The 20,119-nt window shown below is 34.4% G+C and overlaps 4 protein-coding genes across 10 annotated transcripts; 2 read left to right on the forward strand and 2 right to left on the reverse strand.

Annotated features, from left to right (window-relative positions):
• Nucleotides 1-33: 33 nt before the first annotated feature.
• Nucleotides 34-1,260, reverse strand: LOC135165814 (PRKR-interacting protein 1 homolog). The gene is made up of 4 exons (XM_064127513.1): nt 1,111-1,260; nt 896-1,036; nt 629-808; nt 34-501 (listed from the first exon to the last, which is right to left on the reverse strand). Exons 2-4 carry the CDS (start codon nt 1,007-1,009, stop codon nt 250-252), a joined length of 546 nt encoding a protein of 181 aa, XP_063983583.1. The 5' UTR covers nt 1,010-1,036; nt 1,111-1,260; the 3' UTR covers nt 34-249.
• A 257-nt stretch (nt 1,261-1,517) lies between these two features.
• LOC135165813 (PXMP2/4 family protein 3) lies at nt 1,518-3,015 on the forward strand. Its single transcript, XM_064127512.1, has 5 exons — nt 1,518-1,831; nt 2,103-2,198; nt 2,265-2,412; nt 2,611-2,730; nt 2,796-3,015. Exons 1-5 carry the CDS (start codon nt 1,734-1,736, stop codon nt 2,886-2,888), a joined length of 555 nt encoding a protein of 184 aa, XP_063983582.1. The 5' UTR covers nt 1,518-1,733; the 3' UTR covers nt 2,889-3,015.
• A 558-nt stretch (nt 3,016-3,573) lies between these two features.
• LOC135165798 (serine/arginine repetitive matrix protein 2) lies at nt 3,574-14,862 on the reverse strand. Of its 7 annotated transcripts, none has more exons than XM_064127464.1 (9): nt 14,273-14,862; nt 14,047-14,151; nt 10,994-11,278; nt 9,035-9,160; nt 8,824-8,896; nt 7,894-7,946; nt 6,201-7,805; nt 5,560-5,730; nt 3,574-3,730 (listed from the first exon to the last, which is right to left on the reverse strand). In XM_064127464.1, the coding sequence occupies exons 1-9, from the start codon at nt 14,497-14,499 to the stop codon at nt 3,580-3,582; spliced, it is 2,796 nt and encodes a 931-aa protein (XP_063983534.1). In that variant the 5' UTR covers nt 14,500-14,862; the 3' UTR covers nt 3,574-3,579. The 7 variants fall into 7 exon arrangements, with proteins under 7 accessions (XP_063983534.1, XP_063983539.1, XP_063983540.1 ...); XM_064127469.1 differs by lacking the exon at nt 14,273-14,862 and adding an exon at nt 9,666-9,690; XM_064127470.1 differs by lacking the exons at nt 14,047-14,151; nt 14,273-14,862 and adding exons at nt 9,666-9,690; nt 12,498-12,640.
• Nucleotides 14,863-15,571: 709 nt separating this feature from the next.
• LOC135165811 (sugar transporter SWEET1) lies at nt 15,572-19,926 on the forward strand. Its single transcript, XM_064127506.1, has 6 exons — nt 15,572-15,903; nt 16,359-16,436; nt 18,299-18,422; nt 18,763-18,918; nt 19,393-19,512; nt 19,612-19,926. Exons 1-6 carry the CDS (start codon nt 15,827-15,829, stop codon nt 19,714-19,716), a joined length of 660 nt encoding a protein of 219 aa, XP_063983576.1. The 5' UTR covers nt 15,572-15,826; the 3' UTR covers nt 19,717-19,926.
• Nucleotides 19,927-20,119: the final 193 nt, after the last annotated feature.

Here is a 20,119-nt window from a genome sequence, read left to right on the forward strand (position 1 = left end):
ATTTATACTATTGAAGAATTTTTTCAATGCAAATTGACGAATAATATGATTATTTTAATTTAATTAGTATAAAATTATTGATACGGTTTATTTACAATATATAAATAAGTCTGGGGAAATGTTAATTTGATGGTTCTGCATCATTTGAATCGTTTTCTCCAGGACTTTTCTATGATTTGTGTGTGGAAATTTCATGATTTAGTGACGATTTGTGGATTTCCCTGAATTTTCAATTTTTTGTAAAGCATTTTAACTATTTTCACACTCTTGATTTTTTTGTGAACTTTCGGCATCTCCAGATTCTTTCTCATCGTCACTATCATCTTCTTCATCATTGACAATCTCACTTCCATCATTTTCATCCTTGGTTTTTGTAATTTTCTGTCTCTTTTGCTGCTTCTGTTTTTTCTTTAATCGTTTTGCTCTCTTTTTTGCTGTCAATTCATCAGCTTTCTTTTTGTTGTCCTCAAGTTTTTGGTGGTATTCTTCATCAAGGAGTTCCTAAAAAACAATGCGTTAAAATGATACTGAGGTATTTGATGCATTACGAACAAATTATTCAGTGAATATCTTCAAAATTGACTTCTACATCTCCAATTCTTGTTTGGGAAACGAAAAAAATTATCACCTTTTTACTCTTTTCCTGTATGAACTTTTGTCTAGCATATTCCTTTCTCCTGAGATGCCTGTAGACATGAAACTCGCCACTTCCTGCACCAGCACTGCTGCCCATAACATTCCTCACAAATTCAGGAACTGCGGGAGTCGTCTTGGACTTTGGTCGTTCCGGAAGCAACACTGGCTTATCCTGAATCGCATTAACCGATTGATCAGTACAAAAAAATTCAAAAATATTATTTTAAAAATCAATGAACAATTTTAGGAGCCAACTCACCGGATTTTTCATAAGCTTCATCAGCTTTAACCTCTGCACATCAACAATTGTCTTAGCAACCACAGGTTTCTCCACTTCCTTGTCATCCTTTTCTTCTTTTTTAGCCTTCGACATTTCTATCGAGTCGTGGAAATTAATTCACTGACGATTGTAAAGCGAATTTTTTAAATGAAAATCTTTTATTTATTTTTTTAATCCAACGAGAATAACCTAACCTCTTTGGTCTAGCTGTAATGACCTCTTTGTGGCAATCGCTAGCGTCTGTTTGACCGATGGTGGGTACAACAATACAGGTTAACCAGACACATGATTTTGCCCTCCTAGATCATTTTTTCTAAGGTCGACCTTGAGGGTAAGCGACCTTTTTGAGCCACAGTCGGAGCCCCTATGCCTCTAGTTGCGATTTCTCTATCGATATGAAGGAGTGAAACTATTGAAAAATATCAATTGTCACTGAACTGTTCGGCCAAACTCATCTTCAATTTCTCATTGTTCATTTGAAAATAAATGAGACACGAACGAAACATTTCAACCTCAGCACAAACGGGGACAAACCTATCACAAACGATGCAATTTTGTTAATTTTGCGAATACGAATCTAACAACACGCCACTTATCTATCATTAACAACAGATAGCGCATCCCCGAAGCCCACCAGCAGCGCCCCGTAGTGTTTTGACAGGGATTTGACAGTGACTTGATAAAATCCTACAGTTTATCAAGATAGAAGAGACTGCTATGCCCCAACGATAACATTATCAATAATCCAATCGTTTATTTCCTGGAAAGTTAAGTACATCCACTGGTGTAAATATATTTTAACAGAAATACATCTGCAATGTCACTGTCAAAGCCATCCCAGATCCTCCTGGACTTCGTGGGCACTTATTTAAGTAATTTGTACACAAATCCCATCAGGACAAAGGCCGTTACTAGGTAATTATGGATTATTTGAAAAAAAACTAATGATTTCTCAATGTCAAAGGAAAACATCAATAAAATTCTATTACGTTGGAAAACCAATTTTCTTTTAATTACGACAATTAGTTGATTATTGTCTCATCATTGTAACGAAGAACATTATTACATTATTATTCTATTTTGATTAGTAATAATAAGAAGAAATTATGATAAATTAAAGTCACCAATCAATGAAAGCAACAAACACGAAGTTATGAATTAAGTTGTATTTTATTTTTGTTTAAAGTTGTTTATTGGCTGTAACTGGAAATTATATATCTCAGAGAATTGCAGGAGTTAAGGAGATCAATCATGATAGCATCCTCGCCTTCGGATTATTCGGGTAATTATGGAGATTAAGGACATTGGAATTTTTTTTTGAAAAATTCATCATTTTTTATCGTTTTAGATTATTGTTTGGAGGACCAGTGCCCCATTATTTCTATCAATATATTCCTTTTGTAACGAGGCATCCTCTGAGAATTTTACTCGTTGAGAGATTGATCTATGCCCCACTTTTTCAAGGATTCGCCCTATATATGCTCGCTAGACTCGAGGTAACAGGATTAATTTATAATTTTCTTTCTTCAATTTGTCTAATTATGCAATTTTTTCGAGACCAATTAGCATTAAAACTTTGACAACACATTTTTTTGGGAAACTAAAAATCCTTTAGAATTAAAAAAAAAAACAAATATATGAACTTTACTCTATTGGTACAAAGTTTTTGATCCATAATTCCGGATCCTCCACAGGGAAAATCTCACGAAGACTCCTACAAGAATATGCAGAAGCTTTATCTGCCAATTTTACTCGCAAATTACAAATATCTGACTCTTCTGCAATTCATCAACATTCGCTTCGTCCCACCAATGGTAATTAGCTAGTTCTACTTAAAAAAAATATTTTTTATCATTAATTAACTTGTTGTCCCTTCCAGTTGCGAGTTCTGGTGGTGAATTTGATTGGATTTCTATGGGCAATTTACCTAACGAGTGCTCGTTCTAAGGCCTCAAACAAACGGAGAGATTAGTCAATGATCGATTCTATAAACAAGTGATCAAAAAAATGAGCATTACATTCCAGACTTTTTTGTATTTACAATTGTTATGAAATCAGAGAATAATAAATTTTCAATGGATTTTCTTTATTATCGTTAAGCTTGGTTTTTTTAATCACACAACAACAATACAGAGTATCTTACAGTTAAATCAGAGATTATTAACATTTCTGTTTCATTAATACATCACGAATTAATTTAATTACGTGCAATTAAAATAAATAATTGCCTACGAATACTTTCGTTCCTTTTTCTTTTCAAAATTCGTGTTAAATAAATTAATGACTAGATAATTCTTACTTAATTAATCAATTTATCGATTGTTGATTAATAAAACTCGTAAAATATTGATCAATAATTAGTACAAATAATCTATATTTACAAATGGAAAAAACAGATGGTAATTCAACATTGCACTAATAAATATCGTTAAGATCACAATAAATTCACCTCAATTTTGGTCATCAGATCATTTTTCAACGTCATTCTAATTTGACTAGAATTCTCTCAAATAAGCGAGAAAATAATGAAGAGACATTTCTCATGAACAAGAAGACATTAGAGAGATAATTATGATTTTTTTTTATCTAGAAAAAAATGTGGATAATTTCATTCAATAATTTGTTAATAAAAGAAAACGAAGAATAATTGCATTACGTACACATCAACGTGTATAAGATGGGCTTCGAGTTGGTGAATGACTGGATCTTCTACTTGGACTCGACCAATCGGAATTTCTCGAGGACACACTCGTGCTGGGAGACGATGGGGGTGATGGTGTTGGTCGATGATACGGTATCGGCCGTTTTCTAGCGCTATAATTAATTGTATTAGTCAAAAAACACCCCATCCATTCACCAACACTAGTTACGAGGCTGCTGAGGAACCTTTGGACTGTAAATTCACAGTCCGATGGGGAGGGAAATAATTGCAAAATAATTTATAAGAATTGTTTTTTTTTTGTGGAAAGCGGATAAATAATTTTAATAAATGATGGAAAGTGTGTGAACATACCAGGAGGGAGTCCACAAGTAAATGGTCACTTCACATTCGTTAAAACGATTTATCATTTGTCGGACGCTGATAGAAAAAAATTGAAAAATTTTATGGAGAATGTCAGTTAGTTCTCTGGAAGTTATATTTACTGGAGTCAAATGAAATAGATCTTGGAGTCAGTTCATTTGTACTCACCACAATAATGAAAATGTTGATTTTCTTTGAGAGAAATTTTTTACTTTTCTCAATTGATGATAAGTTTGCACTCATTAAATAAATACTTCGATGAATAAATTGATTGTTGCTTGTTGGAATGATGACAATCATTGAATTGATCTTCTCATACATCACATTGAACGAATTTTGTAACATCCGAATTAGTGTGTAATCGTCGTAAACTGTGATTACGTTATTGTAAATGAATATGTCGATGTTTTGGGGAAGAAACATAAACTTCTTCCAACTCGACGATAACTCATTACAATCTCAATATTTTTTTTCAGGTAACAATATCCTCTCTGATTCACCATATGAATTTCTCCATTCAATTATAATTTACTCGATAAAAAACGTAGAAACGTGTTGATTACTATAATCACGTCTTTAATCATAGGAATAATTTTTGGTTCTCAAGTGCACCTAAGAATTGGTTGCACTTGAGCATCAATTTCAGAGAGGAGATAACTAAAGTTCATTATCGAATCTCTTTCGTTTGAAAATTTTCAATGACAGTGACAGTGGATCCAAATGATAATTCTCTTGATAAAATTAATTTTTTCTATCAGTTAAAAAAAGCAATTCCTTTCTGCACTAGTTTGCGGATTTTTCTCTCCCATGGCAGCCTCTTAACTTTAAAATTAGTGACATCATCTAATCTAGAATTCAATCTTGTTATCAGGCATTAAATATACTTCATTCGATGAGCAAGCAGGTCTTACGATCAGTCATGCAAAATTAATAAATCAATACTTACCATAAAAATTTGTTGCTCTTGTCATTTTTATGGGCTTTTCACGAGTACAAAATGTGTATAATAAATCATAAAAAGTGGTGAAGTCTTGCAGGATGTACATCAATACTTTATTACAGTAATAACTTACAGGTTTCTGATTCAGTGGATGATGGAGATGAGTCGGACATGATTTTTATCAATTTTAAGTGATTTCTATTTCAGGAAAACTAGTTTATTTATTTCTACTGAATAATAATATCTGATTATTATCGTCATCACTCCATATCCACATCAACTACATTAGACCACTCATGCTATAATTAATGCATAAATTGTGAAAATACCGTGATGTCTATTCGTCACAAAAGCACCAGTGAAAATAATTTTTCACTCGTAAAAAAAAAAAAACAAAAAAACAATCACTCGTTACGAAACTGAAATAATGATCGCAAAAAAAATAAAATCACTAATTTGTTCTTGTGTCTGAAGAAATTGGCAAAAAAAATTCATGGTAATTGATGTCGAGGATTCATCTTCTAGCTCTGCCCTTTGATCTGTCTCTGCTCCATACAAAAACAAGAGGAGATAAAAACGTAAAATCAACTGAACATAAATTTCTAATAATATTTAGCTATAAAAGGTAAATAAAGATATCGAGTGCAGAAAATTCTAGGGGTAATTGCGAAATTTTTTTACCTGGTGATACGTCGTCTATCAAGGAAACTCGGAGAGCCATGACGACGTGGAATTGATGGAGATCTAGACCTTGATGAGCCTGATGAGCTTGATGACGACCTGGAGGAACGACTTGAGCCACTACTTGAAGAGCGAGATGATGATGAGAAACTCCTTCTGCTGTGTCTAGAACTAAATCAAAAAACATTATCAATTTGTTCCTTTCGCTTTCTAATGGAATCATTATAATCTTCACTTTTTCAAATAAATAGTCTGTACTATTTTAATTACATTTCGGAAGGTATTAGTACTAATATTTTTGTAACCGTCTCTTCTTATAAAGAAATAATACCACTTGTTCCCCAAACAGTAGATTCCCTTCAACGAAGTGTCAAAAAATTTCTTGATTTACGTTTAATAATCAAAAATTCAGAATTGAATCTTCAACTACATTCAAAATGTTGATTTATAAGTCACTGTCTCAAGTTTTGATTTAAAATTTTTTTTTAGAAAGAAAAACAATGATGAAATTGAGAAGAAAATTACGATTCCAAATGTGATGGACTTTTCTAAAAATTTTATGAAGTTTTCGCTAATTATTGAATTGAAGTCAAGCCGTGACTAATAACCCATTTAATTCTCAACGAAAAAAAAGCCCTCACCTCCTCGAAGATGCTGAGCTACTCCTACTTCGACTCCTCTTTCCCTTGTCCCTACTGCCCCTAGAGACCGATCTGGACCTGCTCCTAGACTTGGTAACTGATCGACTCCTCGATTTTTTCCCCTCACTTCGACTGGACCTGCTGCGGCTTCTTATTTTCTTCAACGACACAGATCGTGATCTCGAGACAGATCTCTTCGAACCTGATGAACTTCTAGATCTCCTGGAGGTCTTGGATCTCGTTGGAGATACAACAGATCCAGTTTTAGCTCCCCTAGATCCACTTGTCGATCTTTTTGAAGGGGAAACAGATTTATCCCTTGACCTGGACACCTTATCCCTCGATAACGATCTTGAAGAAGACCTTGATCTTGATCTCGAGTATGATTTTTTCGCAGGAGATCTGGATACCGGGGGTGGTGACTCCGATGGTGATCTCAATTGAATCGCCATGTCCATCTTACCAAATCCACTTTCTACCCCCTGTGCTTCCTCTCTCGTAAGAGGTAGTGCAGGAGATGGAGATCTGCTCGATTCGACAGATCTCCCAGAAACTTTCCCCAACTCTTTTTTACTTTTCTCCTCCATCTTTGCATCGCAATTCGGTGATTTGCTCATCTCATTCAGAATATTTTGAACCCTTGGAGGCTCCGTGGGCAGAGCAATATTCAGGATTTGCTCCTGTTCCTCTTCATCCTCTTCTTCCCTCTCCGTCTTGATTTTTATTGGAGAAATTATTTTCTTACCAAGTGATTCACGTGCTTTAGCTGCTAAACCACTTTGCAACTGCTTCAAAGTATTGAGCTCTTTGATTCTCTCCTCATCCTCAAGCCTTGGCTCATCATCACCAGGATCAGCATCATCTTCACTGGAGGATCTCAGCGACACCCTAGGGGTGATGATTCTCGGTTTATTTTGCTTCGATGGAGATCTGGATTTAGCCTTTGGTTTTTCTGACGTCTTACGTCGTTTTCTATCATCCAAAACATCTCGATAACGATCAGGATGTCTTCTGATTGGGGAATAAGAAAGACTCGAGCGTCTCGAATGGCTCCTCGATCTTCTGGATCGGCTCATAGATCTTTTCAACTGTGATCTAGATCTGGATCTACTTTTCCTTCTCTCTCTGGAACTTTCCCGTCTATTTCTTCTTATCGGCGACCTTGATGCATGTCTTCTTGATCGTGAATTATGACGTCGATAGCTTGTTGAGGGTGGGGTGTAACGTTTGGCGTACCTGGAGTACCTGGAGTGACTCCTGCTGCGAGAACGAGAATAGCGAGAGGGTCGCCTTGGGGATCTAGACACACCCCTTCGTCTCCTGGGAGATGGGGAAACTCTTCTCGATCTTGACTGCCTTGAGACTCTCCTTGGTGATCTTGAGCTTCTGCTGCGATCTCCATGGGTTCGTGAGGGAGAACGATTGCGTCGAGAGATGTGAGAGGATGTTGAGTAGTTCTTCTGAGGAGTTTTTGATTTTTTTCTTTCTCGATCGGTCTCTCGGGCTTTCTGGAGAGGACTCGTAACTCGATTTTTCTCAACACGAAGACTAGGGGCTGAAGGTCTTTCGGGAGTCTTTGGATGCTTCTTAGGGCGCTCTGGAGAGCTGAAATGATTATTAGAATATTTTTAATATTCATTTTTCTTCCGACGGAGGCAGAAAAAATTGAATCATTATTTTTTTTAATACTCACGAGGCAGAGGAACTCGATGAACTTTGACGCTTCCTCTTGGTCAACTTTTTTTTCTAAAATAATTATGTAATGTCACACGTTAATCATAAAAAATATTAAAGGAAGGATTTTAATTAATACAACATTAACTTCGTCATGCATAAATTTTTCAGGGGATTAATTTGTATCCACAATTAAACTTTTCCACTCAGAAGAGTTTTTAATTTTCATTAAAAAATTAAAAACCCATTTATTTCTCTGAATGAGTCAATATAACTTTTTCATCTTCAAATTAATCGCAAAATTTTCGTTATTTGAACATATTTAATAGCAAAAAACGTGTTGAATAGTGCTTTATCCACAAACACAACAAGTGATCCATACAACAGTCGCAAACTCGTTTATGATAATAATTAATTAACGAAAATTATTTATTACATTGAGTAGCGGCATGTCGGGTACTCACTCAGGGAATGTATCCTGTCAAATGGCGCTGATAATTACAAACAATACTGAGATTTACACTTTGAAATAATGAATTGTTTTAAAAATTTAGTTCTGAGGTGATTGTACAGACTATTGTAAAATAAAAGTGAATGTATCTGAGCTTCTCAGACTATTTGAATCATCAAAAATATATCTAAAACCCCTCAACGATTAATAATTTTTGATAATCGAAAGGCCTATTTTCGATGCTCAGACAATTGTTTCATCATTGTTTTTATAAACAGCAACAGGCAGAATTGCATGCATGAGTATGTTGAATATTTGTATAAAAATTTCAAACAATTGATAGATGATGGACTGATGTAGATGAGATATGTGAAAGTATAAATATAACTATGATAATTTCAATGAAATAAATAGCAGTGTCACATGCCAGTCATTTCGTGCCATAAATATATAATGATTATTCAAAAATATTGTACAATTTTTCAATGCATATTTTACCTCGTGTTTGCTCTCAACTTTTGACTTCTTCTTCTTCTTTCGTTTCTTTTTCTTAACTTCAGCCTCAGAGGAACTAAAAATTGAATAAAGTTTATAATTAATTAATAACCAATTATATTCGTGCGAATATAAATATTCATTTTGCAGGAGAACAAATTTGTTTAAAAAAATGATACGATATTTATTTATTTAATTTACTAGTGACATTCACCTGCTATTATCAGAATCCTCATTCGACGATTCACTGTCACTAGTTGTAACTTCCTTCTTGTGTTTCTTCTCCTTCTTCTTTTTCTTGGCTTTATCTCTCTTCTTACTACTTTTCGGTGATTCGGACCTACAGCAATTGTTCCCAAAAAAAACAAAATATAAAAAAATTAATAGGAGTAAAACAATGAACAATAATATTGAAAAATTTTTTTATCATCAGATGAAATTACGGATGAAAAAATGATATTGCATTATTTATATTGAATATCTAATTGTTGCAGTGGACGTCTTCCTGCCATCAAGTGCATATCATCTTGTGCTGATAATAAAAGAAATTCATTTTTTTTCCTTTTTATCTCATTAGGTAACACATACAATTGAATTATTTAAGTAATAATTCAACACTCGGGGGATTAAATACTCTAGATAATGGACTAAAAATTCGTAAATTCAACGACAAAAGTAAATAATTTCTTCGATAATTTGGTGAATTAATGACGATTCACAAAATTATTGAATTATTAATAACTAAATAAATATCGAATGCAACGTAAAGATGGAAGAACAAAACGAGAGAAGACAATACACGTTAAATTGTGAGGATTATTGATATAATATGGGATTAGCATTACCTTGATAACCATCGATAGGGACGGACTTGTCAGAAAAAAATAGAGAGATGACATTAACAACAGGCTTCATCGTTACAACAACAAATTGAGTATTTACTTTTTTTTTTCTCACACAATAATAAAAAATCTAGACGTTAAGCAAAGGTTGATTAGAAAATTATAAAATAATAATGAATTTTAGCAACTCTAAGCAAACATTTACGATGAAAAAGACCTCGCAGACCCTCATTTCGTATATAAAATTAAAATTATCAATGAATAATAATGAAATAATATGAAAATAATCATTGACAATAAAGTGACTGTTTTCATTTCTCGCAAAAATAAAATCCCGACGACGGCCACACTTACCTACTGAGCCTATTGAATAGGCACTCAGTCCTCCTTAGTTCTGTTTGAAACAGAGAAAGGTGTACGGGGCATGAGACAGTGGATTTTCTTCATGGATAATTTGTCCATTTTTTTTTTTGTAAAAAATCAAATGAAAACCCAATGTAATTAATTGAGGAATACAATTGTATTGTTTTTTTAATATTCGTTGATGTGTGGAAAGCGTATGAGTATGTGGAACTCTTGGCAAAACATGGAAAAAGTAACAGTGAATAAAGATCGATCGATGAGAGGAGAACTTTTTATTCAACACTACTGAGGGGAGATTTTTTTCAGCATTCACGGGGGGTCTTGGAGCCTCGAGACGATTCATTGGTTGCTATGATTATCGAATTACGTATTGATGTTGCGGTTTAACCCAGTTTATTTTTTTCTGACCAGAAAAAAACTGTGGACATGTGAGAAATATGATGTGACAGGTTGATTTTTATGATTCTAACTGGCGTAGGTTATTGTAAAGGTTTACAGCTTTTGTGGAATTGTTATGTTTTCAATGAAAATGTATTTCGAAGAGAATTTAGCATTTAATTCCCCTCATTTTATCTATTTCTTCTGGATATTCTCAGACTTTCTATGGTAGAGATTTGAATTCTTGAGGCAGATGTATCGCTTTCACCTAAGGCCCAAACACATTCCACTGTTAAAATTATATTTGAACATAATTTAGCATTTAATTCCCCGCATTTTATCAATTTTTTAACGAACATATTAAGACTTTATCGTAGCGACTTGAATTTTCAGGGGAAACAAATCTCTTTCAGCTGAGGACATTCACATTTGGCTAGAAAATCATAAAAAATCATTGAATACCTTCACATTGAAAGCCTCGCATGGAAACCACAGTTTAAAAAAATGAGATTTTATGAAAATATCAATGATAGAGCAACCTCAACGACTCGAGCCTCCAGAGACACCTGATCATTCACACAGTGGTATACCTGTCCCTCTTATGTTTCTTCCCCTTTTTCTTTTTGGTACTGCTGGCCGATCTCTTTCTTTTGTTTTTCTTCTCAGGTGCTGGTGTTTCTTCAATGGGCGGTGGACTGGGACTGTGCACAAGCTCATAAACTTTACTAGCAGCAGCCCTGGCTTCAGCTTCTCTGGCATGTCTTTCAGGATCCAGACTACTGCCTTCAACGAAATATTCAGATATACCAAAAGCTTGTCTCAGCTTAGCATTTTTCTCTTGTTGTGCCTCAGCCACTTGGTGTGTTTCTCGAACGCTTTAATCAATGAAATAACCAAATTAACGATAAATTACATATAGCTAAATAATTAACAATCAATTACACACAAATAAATAATTAACGATAAATCAGCAGTGAAGGGGCAATAAAAGATGAATTGATTTATTTCTGAGTCGAGTTTTCGACTGATATCTCCGTATCTAAGAGAGATAGCAAAATTTTTGTTAGAACATTTATTGTAGCCCTCAATTATCTCCACAAAAAAGGTTTCGATCAAAATTTTGCTATCTCCCTTCGATTTCGAGATATTCATTAAAAATTGGTCCCCTGTCGAAAATGACTTATCTCGTTTTACCGCTTCGCTACTGAAATGTCAAGATACAAATTAGAAAAAATATATTTATCACCAACTTGATAATAGATAAGCGTTTAGGGAACTTATAGACCTCACGCATATCTATTATTATGCTGATATATTTATTAAAAACAAATAAAATAACGAACCGATTTGTTAGTTTAACTGTCATCGTTCACAGGAAATTGATGAATTTACAGTTTAATGAATTTTTTATGGAGATATTACTATGAAAACTGAGGAGAATAATGACATAACACGAGCTCTTGCGACACAGTTGTCATATAAGCCACCCCAGGAATGACTGAAGCCGGGGCATATCGTTCCAACCCTCCCCCTCTTATTTCGTTCCGCCCTAGCTGTTCGATCAATACCAATTCCCCCCCTTACCGTTGTCTTTTTATATCGTTCCCTCATACTTCCACCCCTCGAGAAATCTCTAATACGATTAAGTTCAATAAAACTGGAATAAATAAAGTACCACATGCTACAAAACAGAATTTTATATGAGAATTATGAAAAAAACCTGAATATTATTTCAAAATCGTCGTACGAAATTTCCAATTACTGTAAAAGTCTTTTGTTGCTCAAATTCAATGTCAATTTAAAAAAAATGTATTAGTTGTTACCTAGATATTAGGTTTTTTAATAATTTTGGAAATGTGAGAAGCATTTTTTGACCCAATTTCAAATTAGTTCAATCGAATTATCAAATTGTCTAGTTATAATGACGAAAATACGAAACAAATTTCGATTTCGAATGATCACATGATTTTTTAAATGTTAAATAACGTGCAACAATATTAATCACGAGGAATAAAAATGGAAAATAATTTTTTTTATTTTTCCCTTTCATGATAATTTTTAAAAAATTATTTTAGGGGTAACATCTCGAATTACCTCACAACTGATTTAATACTAGTTCTCTTCCCCGCTAGCAAATGCAGTTGAATTCTCTGACAGCAGCAGCAATGTTTAATCATCATTTTTTTTTTACTATTAGCGGTATTTAATTTACGTTTTCTGGATCTCTTCATGACTTTCTGTCTATCGAGAAAAAAATTGCCCCTCCAGAGGCGCTCAAAAAAGGCTCGGCCGTCAGGTGGGCCCCGACCACGCGCTGTTTTCGGTATAAACGCCGACATCGTCATTTGTGTTTAAAATTAAATCATATAATTCAATTAATTCAACATCATTATAATCGATTAATTAAGAGAGTTTCTGGGATCGAGTGTATAATTTCCGAACACTTGGAGGCACTCGTAGCACATGAAATAAATATTTCGATTCGCTGATGTCTCAAATCCTCTCACAATTATGGAAAAGCTCAATTGCGCTGATGATTTGCTAATTATTCCTCCACAAAATTTTGTATTATTCCGCGTTTAAATTGGTAATTGTGTACTTTTAATAATTAATAATATAGATTTTATTTAATTAGTATGCTTGGAAGACGTTGGATGAGGCACACTAACAGCAATTTATTATTTTAGTTTAATATTAAAATTAACTCGTTATAAATTTATGAGATAGTGTTTCATATTAATTATCATTAATTTATGGTTTTAATAGTAATTATTAGATCTAATGGAAGACTTATGTGATTTTACGAGTATGAAAACTCTTGCACAACCCCTAGACTACATTTTTACGATTTTATTTATCTCAAATCCCCAATATCTGGACTCCCAGATGCGTTTGGACGCCGGTCCATTGCAATACTAAGAATTTCCGTGAGAGCCTCTGGATGCTGAAGAAATTTCATCGGGGATGAATTTTGAGGTAACTCCACCCACTAAATGCGCGAGTGGATGTTTTCATCATTTTCAAAGGGGACTTCCGAGGCGCCGGCGCTCGAGAGGAAGTCAATATCGGGGCCGAGTACACGGATTTACGGTTGGATGGAATCTCTGGGGCTTCAGGGAGATTCCTGGAAGGGTTGTGGTATAATTTAAATGCGGAAAATATTGCAGACAGTTTTTTTTCCGTTGGAAAAAATGATTCTGGGAATTTTTTTTATTCTTGCAGAGGTTGATGGATCGAAAAAATGCCCTTTTTTAAAAAATTAATTTGCAGAAATTTTTTGTCGAGTGGAATATCAGCTCAATGTAGCATGGAAGTACTTACTTGAATTTCTTTGTTAATAATTGAGAAATGAAAATTTGCAGCTAAACTTTTTCAAAAATCGTGGAAAGCTGAATGAGAAAATGGATTTTCTTGAACTTTTAATGGCTTTTCCTTCAAAAACACTATTTCTATTAATTAAATTTCGTGATAAGATATGTCAAATTATCTTCAAATGGAAAAATCATTAATTTTTATTCCGCCCCCTCTGAATTACTCAAATAAAATAACAATTACTCAAATAAAATTCTCAATTTTCCCTTTTTTTCAAGAAACACTAGTGGGCCCACTAAAAAAGGGACTTTAATTAATTATTTTCACTTACTTTACACGACCAAATTCATCAGTAGGCATTTGAGGCCTGGCATCACTCCCCATCAACATTTCTCTGTACGTGGAAACCTTGGATTTAATCTCTTCAGTTGTTAATCTGTCGGAAAACCAGAAAAAAGTCAACATAAAAAAAAACACCTCAAAACTAGGTCAGTCAATTAAAGTTTTCACTTAATCAAATAGATAACTCAACGTTAATGAGAATATTGACTACATACCCTTGTTCTTCCAAGATGTCCATCAACTCTGCACACTTAACCTCAACCTTTCTCTTCCTAACGTGATCAAGAATTTCTTGATTCGGTTGTTTATTCAACTGATCTCCCTTTTCTTCACTTTTATAGTCAACTCTGTCTTTAGTCTTCCGAACAATCGCCCAATTACGTTGTACATGGCCATTGGTACCTGACCCCCTGGGGGTCTGGAGTCCAATTCCATTGTACATCTTCCAGAAGTTTCAACAAAACAAAACAAAATACGCAAAGCTAGATCAACTTTAAATCATACCTGATTATCAATTGAAAATGTTTAATGAATTGAATTGATCAACGAATTTGAGGTTATGAGCGCCCAAACACACGTATCGATCCGGTCTGACCCGCCAGGAATGCAAGAACTACTTCCTTGTACTGATATTCCTTCTTCGATGACAATTTTTTTTGCAATTTGTTTGACTATATGTATGATTAGAATAGTTTACGAGGCAATTCTCAAGTGTTTTACGCACTTTACAACGAGAGTAGAGGGTAAATATCCCGGTAAAGGTCTTCAACTGTTCCCCCTCCCGCCGACCGGAATGGAAGAAGCTAACCAGGCTATTCAGTCATAATATATGTAACTCTATGTATATGTGAGTAGGAATGCCAGTGTGGCGATATCTGACGGCGAAGAGCTAAAATCCTCCCTCTAGCAACCGAATGCACCAAAATAATTATGACTCCGTCCGGGGGGAAGCGTCACCGTGAGATTCTGGCGGCCGGATGGGGCGCCATGTTCATTAAAAAAATTGTATCTTGGCTTCTAATGAATATTAAGGAATGAAAGCTACGCTGTTCGGAGGAGATTTACATTCTCCTCGATCGGGCCAGGTTTCATCCCTTAATCTCGAGAAATAAAAATTAAAAACGACGAGGAAGGTCGAAGGGCAGTCTCTTTGTCAAGATTCCAATGGGGTTGCCACCGCACTTCGACTTTCCTCGGGGATTTTAATTTTTAATTACCGAGATTAAGGGACGAAACTTGGCCTCGTCGAAGAGAATTTAATTCTCTTTTCAATAGCGTTGGTTTCATCCCTTAATATTCATTAGGAAGAGAGATATAATTTATTTAATGAGCAGGCGAACTTTCGGACGCCTCTTCAGACTCGACAGTGGCGTCTCTCATCATCGGGGTCATTACTACCGTTGCCCAGGGGGTCGCCTGACCCCCAGGATCTGAACCTCTACTTTAGTCTATTATCTTTGGTAGTAGTCAATCCCCTTGATACGACAGACCAGCAATCCAACCAATTATTTGTCGTTATTTCCATTACCTTTTTTCAACTGATTGATATGCGTTGGCATCTAGCAATGTTACGTCACGCATTCAATTGTCAGGAGCGATTTACCGGTTAGTTGAACTTGAGAGTTGAACAGTCACGCAGCCAATGAAACTGGAGCTCCAAAAAAAATAACAGAAAAAAACAGGAACGTTCACTTCAACGTAGTGCGCCAAAAATATTGAACACTTGCAATTTTTCATTAATTTGATTGATTTTTTTTTGGGAATTTACGATGGGTTTGCAAGATTATAAGCAACTCGTGGGGAATTCAGCTGCAATATGTACGATGGCTCACATGCTATCTGGAACGTAAGTCCTAGAATAATAATTAAATGACCGAAAGTGATTTGATTATTTGAAAATTTTCTCACGTGGATGGGCTTAAATAATATTTATATTATTTTCTTCATATTTTCCTCTAAATCGATCTCTCATTCCAATGTTCGTAATCAAATCTTGAAAGTCACTTGACATTGGAAACTTAAGTTATTGAATTATCTCTTAGAATTACCGATTTCTCACGATTCGAAAATCTTATCTTATTGTCCTTGTGGTCGAAGGTTTGGCAGAAAATATTCGTTCCTGAACGAACAGTTGATTGATTTTACGGAGTTGTTTCCCTTGCTAATTACCTAAAATTCCACATAAATTCTACTGATTATTATCGTTGAACAACTCTCTTTACTTATCTCACGCTATCGTCAGGATATTGTCATTATGTGAGTTTACGGATTAATCGTAATTTAACGATTAATTTTTTTCAGATTAGTTTGTTGGAATATTTACCTCAAGGGCACCTCCGATGGATCCGATCCAATGCCGTTTATCGGGGGAATTGCAATGTAAGTATCATAAGGGGTCGGTGAATTTCATTAGGAAGTCCAGGATTTCGCTGATGTAATTCAGTTAGAATTTTCGTTTTTATTTTTTACGTTATTCTGTTTAGTAAATGATGAATTAATAGGCACGTTGTATGTAATGACATGGCAAATGGGTAAAATTTAGGAGAGATCCGGGCATAATAGGACGTTTGGCAAAATGGGAGGCGGATAAAATGGATAAAATCAATCAGGAAATTCAATGGAAGAGGAGGGAGTCTGTCGACATTTTTGTGTTTCCAGAATTTTATTACAATTGACTGAGGACAAGAGTTTAATTCCTCAATATATTTTAATGTTTTTCATTAAATAATGATCCGTCTGGGTAACGAAGGGTTTTTCTTCGCTTTCTACACAGAAAAATATATTGTAGATTCTATGGAAGATATTTTATTGGATGAATGTTTTTTCATATGAAAAGAGAATTCCACTGTTTCAACATTTAAAATCTTCATTTTATCAGTGAGTTCCCTATAGAGGGTAGATAATAATATATTCGTTTAACATGAGTAATTATTCCACTGAAAATATCTTATTGCATGCGAGTTGCGACGAAATATTCAGGGAAACCACAGGAATATTCAATAGATTTCAACCCTATATGATCGAATCATGAGATTTCTGTTGAGAGCCCTCAGAATCAACGATTCAAGTATACGCTATAATCACACAATCGATTAAATGTTTCCAAATATTTGGTATCGTCAAGGACGGATTCTATCAACACTTTTCAAAAATATTGAGTATTTGAATCAAAAAATAATTTGTTCCTTTTACTACATTTTTCTCTCTGTGTAGACTCAAATCCATCTTCCTATGCTACGCGACATACTCGTTGAAAAGCTCAATGAATAAGCTCCAATATGACCCCCATCGTACGCAATTCTGATAATTTTTCACCGATTTATGAAAGTTTTAAGCGAAAAATTAATTTTAAGGTTTCGGTTGAAACAGTCACTTTGATATTATTGGAAAATTAGAATTAGTTCTTCGGTTTACCTTCAATAATCACTCGACAACGTTTATGACGTGTTTGAAAGAGTCTCCAAAGGACTAATTTACGATCTGTTGTGCTCCGAACTTGAGAGGATTATAATCCTTACCAGAAGTCGTATTCAAAGGAAACTCTGTCCTCTAGACTCATAAACCTTCTCTTCTTTTTCCCTTAGTAAATGTTTATCATATAGTAAGAAGTTCGTCTCTGGACACCGGTCCTCTAGGTCAGTCGTGCCTTCCTCATACCAGCAATAGAGTTCTACAATGATGAGAGTTCTATGATAATGAGTTCAAGTAATTGATTGTATCGCTGCATTTATTTATCTCCTTTTACCCACATCCAAATATATATTAATTTTCCAAGTCATATGTGAACTCTGCAGCAATCTGTATAAACAATTTTGGAGCCTGTTAATAGTTCTTCAAAATCATGTATGATAAACCCGATTTCATTGAATTTCCGGTGAGTTGTCGGTTATTACCCCACCGACCCGAGGACGCAGCTACTTAAAAAAAAAATGCTCTTTCCCCAGTGTCCCATTTTGCCTGAATGTCCCATTTCCCCAGAATCTCCCCTACTAAATACGTGCGGTATAAATTTCGTGACACGTGTGACAATTTTTTCACACTCGGACAAGACAATTTTTCGTTTTTTTTGACACTCGGACAAAACCTTTACCGCACTTGTTGCGTAATAAAACTGCAATTACATTTGAGAATGACATATACGAAACGTTTCTAGAGTTTAATGACGTGTTACTGATGAGGATTTTAGCATTTTCAGTCGCATTCACTGTTGTTATACCTTTAGAGTACAATTTATCTTTCAGGGGATTCCTCATGCTCCAGTATTCCTTCATTCTCAAGGATCCAGCTATGCTGAGCGTCAATATCTTTGGTTTGGCGACTAGTATAATTTATGTCGTGGTATTTTATATTTATTCATCAAAGAAGGTGGGTTATCTATTCATTTGTGATAATTGATTTATGAATTGTCAAGGTTGTTGTCGAGCAGTCTCTGTAGAAAGTTAATAGGCTGTAAAATCACTTAACACGTCAAAATTTATCTAAATTTCTAAAAATTCTGTTTCGTGTTCTAAATGGACGATTTCGGAAAGTGATCATTATGCAGCTACCTTTTTAATTATTCAGCAGAAGAATTCAATTAAAAACTGCATAGTAAATATTTTGTGACGACAACAACTTTAAATGTCTTAAATTGTCACTCACTCTGAACCTAATGACATTATTATCGTTGGTGTTCATCATATGTACGACTTTGTGATGTCTTTAGAATGAAATTTCCACGACGATAGTAAAAATGCTCAGCGTAGTCGGAACACTTATGATATATGCAAAAATGGAGAATCCAGTAGTTCTCGAGTTCAGATGGGGGATTCTAACGACTCTTGCACTTTTTATGCTGATAGCTGCACCACTGGCTAATCTCGTAAGTTAAAAAAATCATTAAAGTTATTATTTTAATCGATAATAATACTTCAAGTCGGTACTTTACTGAGTGGATATGTTGCTCTTGACTATTTTCAATTGCAAATTTCAATTGCAAATTTTCAATTGGATTAATATTTTTTTCAACAGTTTCTTGTTATAAATAAATAATAGAACTTGTCCCTCAAATGGTGGATTGTATTTTAGAAAGTACCAACGAATTCTTTCATTTTTTTACGTCTAATGATCAGAAATTCAAAAGTTAGTCTTTGACTACACCAGACATATTGATTTGTTTTGATTTTTCAATTTGTTTTTAATTGAAACGATAATTCAATTGAGAAAAAAAATACGATTTCAAATGTGATCGAGATTTCGAAAAATGTTGTGCAGTTATTTATAATTTTTTTAATTGACTAAAAGGGTGAAGTTATTGCGAACCCTCAATACATTTTTTTGACATTTATTTTTTCAGGGACAAGTGATAAGAACGAAAAGTACAGAGGTCCTTCCATTCCCTATGATAGCAATGGGCACTTTGGTGTCTGCTTTATGGCTGTTGTACGGAGTAATTATCGACAATTCATTCATCATCGTAAGTATCGATAAGACTAATCATCAAGACAATCAAAATCAATAAGACAATCATTCCAACAATTTTAATGTCAATTAAAATTTTTCATTTCAATTTTAGCTACAAAATGTCGTGGGAATTGGGCTCTACATCATCCAGCTCTCCCTTTTCGTAATATATCCATCGAAACCTGCATCTGACAAACCGGAGAAGAAAATTCAATGAAATTTGTCAATTAAAAAGACTTTAACGTTCCATTCCAGAATGTTATTATGCATTCCAATCGATCATTTATTGATTGTTTTTTTAAAAGAATATTCTTCTCTAGACAACTTGGACAAAAATATTTTTATAATTGAGTAGAAATTGAGCAATGTAAATAGACTTTTTGTAAATGCAATTTTAACAAAATAAATTTGACTGTCGACAAATGAACGTTTGGTTTTAAATTATTATTAGGTGTGACGTATCGGGATCTATCGATAGGTCGTCTTCAATCAATGTCCAGGGATAGGGGGGCGCAATGATGAATGATGGAATCGATAAATTAACATATGATACCTGAATTTTTCAATAAAACCACAAAATTACATTTAAAATATTGAAACAATGGAATTCTCTATTGATA

Source organism: Diachasmimorpha longicaudata, chromosome 9 (genome assembly GCF_034640455.1).
Source record: "Diachasmimorpha longicaudata isolate KC_UGA_2023 chromosome 9, iyDiaLong2, whole genome shotgun sequence".
NCBI classification, from domain to species: domain Eukaryota; kingdom Metazoa; phylum Arthropoda; class Insecta; order Hymenoptera; family Braconidae; genus Diachasmimorpha; species Diachasmimorpha longicaudata.

Coding starts and splice junctions, on each gene's coding strand:
- LOC135165814 (XM_064127513.1), bottom strand. CDS start 1,009: ATGTCGAAGGCTAAAAAAGAAGAAAAGGATGACAAGGAAGTGGAGAAA. Junction 809..895: donor TGAAGCTTATGAAAAATCCG/GTGAGTTGGCTC, acceptor AATGCGATTCAG/GATAAGCCAGTGTTGCTTCC. Junction 502..628: donor TACAGGAAAAGAGTAAAAAG/GTGATAATTTTT, acceptor ATTGTTTTTTAG/GAACTCCTTGATGAAGAATA.
- LOC135165813 (XM_064127512.1), top strand. CDS start 1,734: ATGTCACTGTCAAAGCCATCCCAGATCCTCCTGGACTTCGTGGGCACT. Junction 2,199..2,264: donor CTCGCCTTCGGATTATTCGG/GTAATTATGGAG, acceptor TTATCGTTTTAG/ATTATTGTTTGGAGGACCAG. Junction 2,413..2,610: donor ATATGCTCGCTAGACTCGAG/GTAACAGGATTA, acceptor GATCCTCCACAG/GGAAAATCTCACGAAGACTC.
- LOC135165798 (XM_064127464.1), bottom strand. CDS start 14,499: ATGTACAATGGAATTGGACTCCAGACCCCCAGGGGGTCAGGTACCAAT. Junction 9,161..10,993: donor AAGAAACATAAGAGGGACAG/GTATACCACTGT, acceptor CAATTGCTGTAG/GTCCGAATCACCGAAAAGTA. Junction 8,897..9,034: donor GAGGATTCTGATAATAGCAG/GTGAATGTCACT, acceptor TTCAATTTTTAG/TTCCTCTGAGGCTGAAGTTA.
- LOC135165811 (XM_064127506.1), top strand. CDS start 15,827: ATGGGTTTGCAAGATTATAAGCAACTCGTGGGGAATTCAGCTGCAATA. Junction 15,904..16,358: donor GCTCACATGCTATCTGGAAC/GTAAGTCCTAGA, acceptor AATTTTTTTCAG/ATTAGTTTGTTGGAATATTT. Junction 19,513..19,611: donor TCGACAATTCATTCATCATC/GTAAGTATCGAT, acceptor TTTCAATTTTAG/CTACAAAATGTCGTGGGAAT.